This window comes from Artemia sp. Qi Xiang Cuo, chromosome 7 (assembly GCF_049724085.1).
Source record: "Artemia sp. Qi Xiang Cuo chromosome 7, ASM4972408v1, whole genome shotgun sequence".
Lineage (NCBI taxonomy): Eukaryota > Metazoa > Arthropoda > Branchiopoda > Anostraca > Artemiidae > Artemia > Artemia sp. Qi Xiang Cuo.
In genome coordinates, this window is record NC_142800.1 from 79,101,328 (window position 1) to 79,114,125 (window position 12,798).

At 36.1% G+C, this 12,798-nt stretch overlaps 1 protein-coding gene across 3 annotated transcripts in view; it reads left to right on the forward strand.

The window, feature by feature from the left end:
• The window catches only part of mv (lysosomal-trafficking regulator mauve), a 329,493-nt gene that overhangs the window by 127,033 nt on the left and 189,662 nt on the right, over positions 1-12,798 (forward strand). For all 3 annotated transcript variants that reach the window (XM_089092605.1, XM_089092607.1, XM_089092608.1), the window contains exons 12-14: positions 384-682; positions 4,396-4,564; positions 8,895-9,106. In XM_089092605.1, coding sequence (XP_088948731.1) covers positions 384-682; positions 4,396-4,564; positions 8,895-9,106 — 680 coding nt within the window. The remainder of the gene's footprint in view (positions 1-383; positions 683-4,395; positions 4,565-8,894; positions 9,107-12,798) is intronic.

Here is a 12,798-nt window from a genome sequence, read left to right on the forward strand (position 1 = left end):
CGTGGAAAGAAAATACAAGGGGGAGGGTGAAGGTGTGGAACAGAATTGTAAATAAGGGTGATTTTGTTTTATTTGGAATTATTATAGTCATTATTATAATATTTTTTATTGTTATAACATGATCATTATAATTAAAATCATTGCACTAAATTGTAATTATTATAACTATAATAATCATTATGCAATTATATAATTGTTATGGTAATTATAATTATTATCAAAGTTATCTAAACCGCTCTTTCAAGAAACTAGGCTGAGTGATTCCAAACAACATCGCTTTTACAGAACATTGCTTGGTGCATCGTCACTAGCTGTTTTCCCTAAGATTCTTTCCGAATGGTTCTTCTGGAAAACCTTCAGTCTAATAAATTTTAATTTTTTAGTTATTGATTACACGAATTCCAAAACTGGCCAGTCTCCAATTATTGCGGAAACCACCAAAGACTCGCATGACAACAGTGCCGATATCCATTTTTTTTCGCTAGGATCTGCTGGATGGCTGGTAGAATTTTGGATCCGGCCGGATAGGGGTAGTATTGTGGCAAAAGTGAGCGAAGCCACTAAAACATCATACAGTGTAGTTGCCACTGATTCATGTCAGCTACCTTTCATGACCCGGGCGTGGCATCATTTGGCCGTCAACTGTAGAGAAGTTGTCGGGTTTAGAAAACATTCAGTTGAGGTAATGTTTTGTTTCGGTTGTTGTTATTTTTCTTTTCTAATCGAATTTCTTTTCTTTATACTATTGGTGGCCGTTCCAACACGGGAGAAAAAGTTGCCCCAGTAAATGTGAGATGGCTATATAATCTTTATGAATGTTTTTGATAAAAAGTATTATACTTTCGCTTTTATCTTGGCAGCCAAGATTTGAGCAATTCAGCTTGATTTTTTCTTATTGTAATCTCCTTTACGTTTTATACTTTCAAATTTCATCTATAATTTCAACCTGGGTATTTTGTCTCACTGTCTTGTTTCATGATTGCTACTGTACCTCCCGTATCTCAGGGTATTAAACCCGAATCGGCTTTGCTGATAGTATAGTCCATTTTAGTCGTTTTTAGAACCTTAATAAAGGAAACATGTTAAGTATATTTATCTAGTCATAAGATAGTCATATCTCGAGTCTCAGGCCAGGATTATGAGGCCATAGATAAATAGAAGACGTGGAACTTTCTGTGTCGTAAAGCTAATACGAAAAAAGTGGACTTAAGCGTCTCTTATCTATCGGGATTAGAAAGTTATGACAGAATCAAAGCTGTCATAGCTTTCTAAAAATTATGACTTTTAAAGACGCTTTTGGCTGTTTGACTTGAAAAAAACTATGACCGAATAAAAGCTGTCATAGCTTTCTAAAAATTATTACTTGTTAAAGACGCTTATGGCTGTTAACTGGCTTGAAAAAACTATGACAGAATAAAAGCTGCCATAGCTTTCTAAAAATTATTACTTGTTAAAGACGCTTTTGGCTGTTAACTGGCTTGAACAAAACTGACAGAATAAAAGCTGTCAATGATTTTTAAAAATTATTATTTATTAAAGACGCTTTTGGCTGTTAACTGGCTTGAAAAAACTAGTACAGAATAAAAGCTGTCATAGCGTTCTAAAAGCTATCACTTGTTAAAGACGCTTTTGGCTGTTAACTGGCTTGAAAAAATTATGACAGAATAAAAGCTGCCATAGCTTTCTAAAAATTATCACTTGTTAAAGACGCTTTTGGCTGTTAACTGGCTTTAAAAAACTATGACAGAATAAAAGCTGCCATAGCTTTCTAAAAATTATAACTTGTTAAAGACGCTTTTGGCTGTTAACTGGCTTGAAAAAACTATGACAGAATAAAAGCTGCCATAGCTTTCTAAAAATTATTACTTGTTAAAGACGCTTTTGGCTGTTAACTGGCTTGAAAAAACTATGACAGAATAAAAGCTGTCATAGATTTTTAAAAATTATTATTTATTAAAGACGCTTTTGGCTGTTAACTGGCTTGAAAAAACTATTACAGAATAAAAGCTGTCATAGCGTTCTAAAAGCTATCACTTGTTAAAGACGCTTTTGGCTGTTAACTGGCTTGAAAAAATTATGACAGAATAAAAGCTGCCATAGCTTTCTAAAAATTATTACTTGTTAAAGACGCTTTTGGCTGTTAACTGGCTTGAAAAAACTATGACAGAATAAAAGCTGTCATAGATTTTTAAAAATTATTACTTGTTAAAGACGCTTTTGGCTGTTAACTGGCTTGAAATTGCAGGTATTGCTGCACCAGCTTAGTACTTCATCCTAGTACTACCATCTTGTTTGCCTATGAAAAGCTATAGGGCTTACCTACGAAAAGGATGAATTTTGTAAAATAGAATTGGATTCAATACCATGTCTTGTTTTTTTTTTCTTCTGTGGTTTAGACAATACTCTTTATTCATCCTTTACCCATCCTTCCTCTCCGATTATTTTAATTGAATTTTTTTTAGTTAATGTTGTATTTTGTTGAGTTCCTTACAGGCTATAGCCTCTGAGTGTCGTTGTTATGTAAGTGTTTTTAATAAATAAATCAAATCATTATCATTATTGCTATTTACTATAAAGCTTTCAATTGGTTTTGAGTACGGCCATATTCACAAGCCAGGGGTTCGAGAACCTGGCTTATTTTAGTTCAGTTTAGTTCAAAAAGCGTAAAATAAGGTCAAGAAGAGCAAAGAGAGTCCGGGACTATACACATTTCAAATCATTCGTTTTCTAAGATTCCAGTTTTGGATCGAATTGTGTCGAATATCCAAAAAGACTAAGTCCAAACCTAGTTAGTTGTCATGATTTATCCTTACTACTTTATCCTTACTACTTACATGATTTACATGATTTTACATGATTTATCTTTACTACTTATCTTTATCTACTTTAAATAGTAGATGGTGGATTTATTCAAGTTGATGAATACATGAATTTTATACTCAGAGTTATACGGTAAACGTAAACCTACTACAAAACGTACGTTTGCATTTGCCTGTCCAATAAATGTACAGTAAACGAATTATACAAAGACGTAAAATTGAAACTCAAAACGAACAGAAATTATTCTGTGTATGAAGGAATTGCCCCCCTTCTCAATACCTTGCTATTCAGGCTAAATTTTTTTTTAGCACTTAAAACAATTCTTATTCTAATTAAAAGGCCATTGTGTTTCAGGAGTTGTTGTTAGGAAATTGGGACCAACAGTACTTTAGCATTAAGAGCAAGTTATTGAGGAGAGAGTGGGGGAGCAACCCCTTCATATACGGAATAATTTCTGTTCGTTTGGAGTTTTATTGTTGCTCCTTACTTTCAGTTGAAAAAGCTTGCCTTTTTGTATGTAATTTTTGATCATTTTTAATATAACGCCGATAAATCAGGCTCCTCTTCATGAAAAATTTCCTCCCCTCTCGAGAAACTTCTGCATGGAAATTTGCACTTAAAATACCCCCCCCCCACCCCTCCTGGCAAAATCATCGCTGAAAAATATTATACCTAAACAATAGGTTAATTTTGTAAGTTACAGCCCTGTCCCCTGGGGTTTGGGGGCTAGTATTATCCCCAAAGGTATAATTATTGAACCTTTCAACTATGCTGAACCAAATGGTTATCTCAAAATTTGATCGGACGACTTTGAAAAAAAAGGGCGTGGAAGGCGGGGGGGGGGGGCTAGCCGCCCTCAAATCTTTTTGGCCGCAAAAAAAAAACAAAAAAAACTCCAGAACTTTTTAATTTCCAATTCAATGAGCTCTGTTCCTATCTTCTAGGATTATTGGATCGATACAATCACCACTGGAAAAAAGATAAAAAAAACAACAAATAAACACACATCCGTGATCTTTCTTCTGACAAAAAAAATGCAAAATTCCACATTTTTGTATATAGGAGCTTTAAATCTCTTCAGTAGAGTTCTCTAATATGCTAAACCTGATGGTGCGATTTTCATTATGATCACTTAGTTTTTTCGGAGTGTTTTTCCTTTTTTTAAAAATTGAGGAAACTTTCTCAGGCTCGTAACTTTTGATGGGTAACACTAAACTTTATGAATTATATATATTTTGAATCAGCATCAAAATTCGATTCTTTGATGTATCTCTTGTTATAAAGACTGTTTCTTAGTTTTGGTTATTATTGAGCCGCGTCGCTCCTTACTTATAGTTCGTCGTCACGAACTGTTTGATATCAAAGTTCCAGGAGCATATTCCAAATTATAAATAATAACAGTACAAATTAGCTATGTAAATCGGCTCCAAAACTACTATTCTAAAGATTTTTCTAGATTTCTAAGATTTCTAAAGAATTTATTTATTCTCAAAATTGCGGTAAAATAGGCTTGCTTGTAGTGTTTTTCTTTTATCAAAGTTTTATATAGATTTTAGTGAACCTTGAAAATTTCAGATTGAATTTTTTTTGGATGGCATAGTAACAAATAAGCTCCTTATCGATCTCAAGAAGCCTTTGAATCGTCGCTTTGATCGTTCCTGTCTTTTGATTGGACAAACTTGTGTCAATGTTGCCAATGACCTAGGCCTGCCCTGTGATCCTTCTGCTTGTACCTGGTTTTTTGGTGAGATTTATATTTAGGGTCTTTGGACAAAAAAGGGCAAAATTCGAATACTACTCCCGTAAATACTTCTCAGGTATCTAGAGAGGCTTATGGCTGGTTGAAATAAGCCACTATTAGTATGAACGTCAATTTGTCTGATTCATAGGCACAATTTTTTACTATATATCTCATTAAATGCCTATCATATGCACCACATTAAAATTGACATAACTTAGCTGGCACATAACGCAAATAACGCAACATAACGCACATAACGCAATTTATTTTTTACAACATTTTGCGTTATAAATTTAGCTGCTGCATACCTCTTATGGTTACTGAAAGCGATTTTAGACGTTTCATTAAATGTAAGGCGTCCTCATGTCGACTTTTTGACCGGTCAATAGAGACCGTCGATTCTGACTTAATATGATGTAAAATATACCACTCGAATTTTTGGACTGGGAAGTTTAAATTTTATTTTTGAAACTTTCTTTAGGCCTTCTATTCCATATCGAAGACAATCGAAAGGTATCTAAGGTGTCACCGTAAAAATAAAGGCAATTTTGGTGAAGTAAAATTATCCTCGAAGTATGTCACAGGAATATTAAAAGTGACCCCCTTGAAATTCTATCCCACATTTCGGATGAAGCTAAGAACCTAAATATGAAAGTTAATTCCACTAAGTCAATTGTAATTACGATAAATTTCTTGAAATCTATTGCCGCCTTCCTTGACCCTATCCCCCCAGATATTTCTGTCTTCCTTTAAATTACTTGGGGTTAAAATTTCCTCTAATTTACATTGGGATATCCACGTGAAAGATATTGTCCGTAGAGCTAATGTGTCCATGTCTCTCCTTAAGCTCTTGAATAAATTTAACATCCCCTCTTCCCATTCCTTAATGATTTATACTTTCTTTGTCGGCCCGCATCTTGAATGCTTGTCCAGTTTGGCATCCTGGCATCTCCCGTGATTAATCAGATAAAATTGGATCTATTCAAAAAAGAGCCCTAAGAATTATTTTTAAAGAAACTTTGGTACCATATTCACTCCTTCTAAAAAAGGCCAAGCTGGATACTCTTGAGCACAGGAGAGGAACGCTGTGCCTCCGTTTTGCAAAAAATACAATAATAAACCCTCGCACGGAAAACATTTTCCCCAAAAAACACTCCCCATCCAGACACCGTCTGCTACATACTGCTTCTGAACCAATCCCTATCTTGTCCCCCACCCATTGCTTAACCTCCAGGTATGAAAAAACCGGTGTCTTCTTCATTACTTATAAGATGAACTACCATCCGTGTTTTTGTTTGGTTTTTTTTTTTTTGTTTTTTTTTTTTTTATACTGGTAATACCCATGCTGGTGTCCGTTTGGCTCTTCCGTTCCCTCCCCTTTTTATATACTCTCTTTTAAACCCTTTTAACATTATTTTTATCTAATTTTTTTTTGGTTTTGTTTTAATTTGTGCCTTTTTAACTTTCTTACATTTGACACTTTTTGTTTTTTAGACTAATGAATGGCTTTGCCTTTCTGATATTGTTGTTTTTGGCATTTTTTAGCCAGTTTTTTAGTTGTTGTGCTATTTCTATGTCTTTTTTTATTATATGACCCCGAAATGCGAATTCGGCCCTTCGGGGCTTGTGATAGTCATTTTTTGAAATAAATATCTTATCATATCTTATCATTTAATTTCAAATAAATCAACTAAAATATCTAAAAATTCCTGGACGGATGGGCCATAGCCTGCAACTCTGTCTTTCTTGGACCTTCGACCTTCATTCATTATTCATTATGATTTTTCTTTTTCGTTGTTGTTTTTTGTATTTTTTCCAGTTTTTGTGCAACCATATGATTTGTCGACTCTGAACTTTGAATTCTGCCCTTTGTGAGCTTTTGATAGAGATTTTTTTTTAAAATAAATATCTTAACCATGTGACTTTGAAAAGAAATCTATTTAATTTACCCTTTCAATACCATGGCACAAAAATGTGAAAGATGATTTTACATTATTATATTAACTAATTTGTTATATTAACTGATTGTAAAAGTAAAACCGCGACTTCCTGGGACAAATGGACCTTAATATACAAGACAAATTTAATTTTGGGGACACAGTAGGCTACCCTCTCCGGGAATGGAGTCCTAAAAAAGGAGCAATTTTTTTTCCAATTGTCTTGATACTTTCGAGGATCGTTGCTTGGGCCAAGGAGACTAGGGGGGCCCAACAACCCTTTTCTAATGATTGATAGAAATTGTTCAAAATATGCCTTGTTTTCAGTAAGGCGCAACTGACGTCTTGGTCTTTAGATGGCTTAAGGGGACGATATCCTTAAACTTATTTGGGGTAATTTCTGTTTGAAAGAAGTTTGACTAGATTGTTCAGTGTAATTTCAGTTTGCTTTAGGATTCATCTATCCGTTCATATCAATATCTGTTATTTTTATGTTTGATATGGCTCTTCATTTTATTTTGTCCCTTTTTGGTTTTACTTGTTTATTCATAGTAATTTCTGTAAGTTTTAAGGTTGTATTATTATATTACTTTAGTTTTGCTCGTTTTGGGAACACGATTCTTTACGTTTCTTTGAAAAACCCGTTTTTGGATACTTTTTTTTTTAAAACTTTAAATAAAACTATTTTGGTTATAAAATCCATCTAAATCAGGGTAAAAAGAAAAATGTGTTCAAGTACTTTTAAACTCTTCATTAAAGCTTGTGAAGTCTGCTTATCAACTAACCGCTTTCTACACTGAAAGCAGCCGAAGAGTTGAGCTTGAACATCTTCAACCGCAAATGCCTGCCGTATATCCTGGGCATCTGCCTCTCAGATAGAATTTCGAACGACGAACTCAGGAGAAGATGTGGGGATCTCCCACTTGTCTCCGACATTGTTAAGCAGAGGAGACTGAGATGGTTTGGCCAAACAATGTGCCGACCAGATGACCATATAAGCAAAAAATGCCTCAAATGTCTACCACTACCGGCATGGAAGAAGAGGGCAGGAGGCCAAAAGAAGACGTGGCTAGCAACAGTTAAGTCCGATCTGAAGCTAATAGGAGGATTCCGAAAATACGGCCGTCCCTGGGATTTCCAGTGGCTGGAAAACGTGAAGCCTGCCACCCTCGAGCGAAACCTATGGAAGGAGACATGTCGTATCTGCTTGGCGCCACGATGAACCTGGATGCGGCTTGAACGTGCAGCAAGTACAAGTACAAGTAAGTAAGTAACCGCTTTCTATCTTTGAACATTCTTACTATTCTATTGATGTATACACTGAGAACTTTTCACCCTTACGATAGTTTTCAAGGACCGACAAGAATGCACGGACGCCGCTCAAGTGCAATGCTCTTCGGAATATTAACCCTATCTCTTCGCGGAGGAATTTCAGGGTTTGTGTATTTTCTCTTACACAGAAAAGAAAACTTCCCGGCACTCTCGCCAGCTTCCCATAGCCTATTCTCGTTGCCGAGACGGATACGAGAATCCGAACATTACCCCAACCGGGTTTCCGAATAAAAACGGAATTCCTTTTACCCTTACCACGAGCCTCAGGCTTTGCGATCAAAACTTTGTGTCTCTTTCGTTCAACACTCCTCTTGTGTTACCATTTCGGGTTCGGCTTAGGACAGACTGACCCATGTCCAATCACTCTTCACATGGTACCCTTTCCCACGTCAGCCCTCAAGGATCTCTCGTGTATTTGCTACTACCACCAAGATCTGCGCCACTGGCGGCTCCAGGCAGGCCCACGCCCAAACCCTTCAACGCAACCAGTGCGACCTCCTTACTCACCTTTGCGTCAGCAACGATCACCAGGGATCGACGAGCTCTGCGATTGTCGGTCTGGTATCAGTACAATGCTAAGGCGCCTCCTATTTTATGGCCTTCATAATGAGCGGTTTCTGACCTCCATGGCCACCGTCCTGCTGTCTCGAGCAAACAACTTCTTTTCGTGGGATTGGAAATATGCATTAGTTTGGGCTCTTTAACCGGACATTTGGTCCATCTCACAGTGCCAGTTCTACTTACCAAAAGTGGCTTACTCAATCGTCAAACGTCAGTAATTTAAGTGGCAAAACTTTAGCGATTATTGTTATTTATGCTTTTGGTTTAATGCTTTGCATACATATTAAACTCGAGAATGTTTTATCTGTTTCGATCCAAAATAGATCTGATTTCATTTCTTTGGGATAATCGAACGTTTAGCCTGGCCCAATATTAAGGATGTTTCAAGTGCTCTTTTTTTATTTTTATTTTAGTATTTTTATTTTAGCTCTCTTTTATATTTTAGTTATTCTTTTTATTTTTCTTCTGCCAAGTCTTCGTTTAAACTATTTTCTAATTTTCAGGAAACGCTTTTATTTTCAAGATGCCAGTTTTTAACCGAGAAAACGCATTATTTTTATACTCGCTCGGTCCAGATTTTGTTGATCTGACAGAGTGCGATATTGATGCCCTAAAAATGAACTCTTTGAATGTTGTGAGTGAAAAAGCCGTCAAAGCTGCATTGAACTGGGATGTTTTGCTAGATGGAAAACATTCTTGTCTTCATACTCTCCAGGTACATAGCTGTTTTTTTCTTTTTTTTTGAAAATTATGATGGTCATCTTATTGGATGTTCGAGATTCAGTGAAAGCACACGCTGCAGTAGTATTAGAATAATCAGTGTATAAAGGATAATATAAGCAAATTACGGAGTAAGACGGAACACCACATCTTAAGTACAGTTAGAAAATTTATCTTACTACAATATCATGAAAGATATAAGAAACAATAAACTGAAAAAGCCAAAGCAGAAATGAAAAATTAAATAAATGTGGCAAAGACTTATTTTTCCTGCCCTCTTGCTAAAAAAGGAGATTGAAAATAGCAAAAACATTGTTCAAGAAAAGGCTTCCGTCAACTTCCAGATGGTTATGTCGGAATTTGTCTCCTTGATGAGGTTATCCCATCAAATCTCTATTTTTCCCCAGACGAAATATCTCAACATATAAGCTTAGTGGTTAACTAGTTAAAACATCAGCAGCACATCTGGCTTTTTCGATGTGTCTGATTCCACAAAATATACTATTAAAAAGGCCAAGAAAATTTGGTTGTTGCATGATCCATAGCATAAAGTATATCTAATAGATATTTCCCTTCCTAATTTTTTGTCAGATATGCCTGTATGGGTGTGATAAGCACAACGGTAGTGTCTATGTAAAAATAAAAAGTAAAAATATGCATGGCAGTATGCAATTGTCAGACTTTACTTTTCAAAACGCCACATGAGAAAATTTTGTATTCTCGGCTGATCAAATATAAAATCTAGTATAGCCATCGCTTAGAACAAAGAGAATGGGAAAGTTATAAGAGTTGGAGCTTTGGCTATGGCTATGGCCAAATAAGACTTAAAAACTGCCAGTTTCATTGACTGTGTCTTGTTTGGCCACTTCATAACAAAAGTAAACATTTTATAGAAACTTAGATAATTTATGTAAATAATCTGCATTACTATAGGACTTAAGCAAAAAACTTCTCATTAAGTAATGATTAATTTATATTTTTCTTTAAAAAATTATTTTAAGTTAAAATCCAGTCTGCACAAAGTAGGCCTAGGTTTGCGCAGAAAAATTTTGGTAGGTTAAGTAGACTAGTGGATTTGAAGTTCTACTGGGGACAAAAATCTACTTTCTTTACCCTCTCCTACTTAAAAGAGTACATGAAAAGACAATTATGCAGCAGTTTTGGGGTAGGCTATAAAGGAACAAAATCACCTAGGCTATAAAGGAACATGGCGTTAGTGACTTTCTTTTTCGACACGGACTAATTTTCCACTCTTAAAAGTTTGCCTACGCTTTGGCATTGAAACCAACAGAAAGGTTTCTGAAACAGCTGTTTCACTCAATCTTTACCCCATTATGATCCAACTCGTGTCGATTTAGTTGGAAACAATTGTAACACTAAGGGTATTTAATAAAAATTAAAATAATCTACTTTCTAATATATTGTTTTAAATTGCCAAATCAAAGTGGAGGTGGGGGAGGGGTGTCAGTAAAAAGACTGGGAATATAATTCTTTTTATCCGACGCATTTTTAGATGACGTTCACTGCTTTTGAAATTTCAAATATAACACTATTTTGTTTAAGACATAATGAGAATTACCCTTATGTAATCTTAAATTATACTGTCATGAGTGTTAAACTGTAGATGACTTCGTTAGTATTTATAGGTGTATAGGTGGATGGTAAATATATGTAATGTAACCATGAGACATATGTAGCACTTTCTATATCCTTTTGCGAAGGCCCTATCCTTATATGGCTTACCAGATAAGTATATTAATGTAGCTAGTGCTATGGACAAAAACAATATTGCTGCAGTTAAGGTATGAAATGAGGTTAGTGGTTGGTTCGACGTGGAATCAGGATATAGATAGGGTTATATCCCATCTCCGTTCATACATATTATTTTGATGGGGATTTTCCTAACAAAAACGGCAATGACTATGGGAGAACATAGTATTAATTGGATTGGTAGAACTGTCCTAGACTTAGATTATCTTGATGGTTCGTGTGTCCCAGATAAAATTTTTAATAAAACATGAATTTTCGGAGGTGTTGAGGGATCAGTGTGCAGGAGAAAGTGTGAAAATTAATGCAAAGAAGACTAAGTTGCTTAGAGTAGGAATGAGCAAGGGTGAAAAGATGATGCTAGATAACGTGAAAATCGGTGAAGTAGATAGCTGGACTTACCTGGATAGTAATATCAGTAAAGAGTGTAGATGAAGTGAGCATGTGACGAGAAGAACAAGTCAGGCGAGGTTTTTTTTTTTTTGCAGATGAAAAAGCTTGGACAAATAGGCAGGTAAGTACGCGAATCAAGAATAGAATATTGGAAGCCATGGTAATAAGAGTAATTAAGTATGGCTCAGGAACGTGGGCTGTTTGAAAGACTGAGGGTGGTCTTTTAATGATTTCTATAGTAATTGTCTAAGGATAGTTTAAGATACTCGTGTGATTGACCGGATATCACTCAAAAAGCTGTGCAAAAAATGTGGTTTGATCCCACTTTCTAGGGATGTAGTGAAAGAAAGGTCAAAACGCCTAGGCCACATTTTATGGACGAATATTGATAGATTGAAAAAGATTGCTCTTTTTGGCCATGTATTGGCCATTTCCTTTGGCCTTTTTGGCCAAAGGAAAAGTAGATCTTCCCCCAATGAGGTTGGAAGAGATTACAGGAACTAATTTAATGAAAATTTGAACTTCATGAAGGGGGGGGAAGTTTGAAGCTTTACTCCAGGAGGAGTATTTGCCGTTGTTAGTCTGAGGTGGCTTGGTGCCGCAGTAAGTTGTTAGTAGTAATAACGATAGTTGTTATAGCAGTAGTAGTAGTAGTAGTAGTATATGTCTTTCTGTCGGCTTGTTAAGTAAGTCCAGGGTTAGCTGTTACAGTTGTGAAAGAAAGAAGAACGCTAATCATCAAGTTTTGAAATCTGTAGCTTCACTGACCCCAAGGATTTGCGATGAAGGGTTATCAACCTGTGCCCCTTGGTTCACAAAGACGTAACCCATTGATAGTTGAAAGACAATTAATAAGGTTTACATAAGGAACAGAACTGTTTTTAATTATCCTTTCAGATTAGTTCCATAAATTCTTCGTTTTATGCTGGCTCTGTTTAGTATCCTGTCTTTTATCTCTTGATATCTAGCCAGACATGTGTCTAGACATTTTAGACATGCATGCATGAACTTAAACGATGGACAGGGAAGAAGCACAGGAAGACGGAGAGTGAGGACTATTCACAGGGGAAGGAGGGAGGAATAAAGGACAAGAGAGGGATTAAGAGTGTCGGAGAGTGAAAAAAGTGGAAGATAAGGGAAAAGAGTGAGAGAGAGGGAGCGAGTGAGAGAGAAGGAGCGAGTGAGAGAAAGTGAGTTAGGGAGAGAAAGGAAGAGATAGAGAGAGAGAGAGAGAGATAATAAGAGCGAGTGATTGAAAGTGGTAGAAGAGTGAGAGAGAACGGGGAAGAATGAGAAAGAGCGGGAGAAAGTGAGAGAGAAGAAGAAAGAGAGTCAGAAAGAGGAACAGAGCATGAGTGAAAATGAGCAGGAGAGAGAGAAAGAGAGAAAAAGTGAGAGGGGGCGATTGAGAGTGAGAAGGTGAGTGTGAAAGGGAGTTGGAGAGATTGGGAGTGGGTGATAGTGTGAAAGAGTGGGAAAGGGAAGGAGAATCCTCACTTTGAAGTAGATTTAGATTCTCCAGGTTTT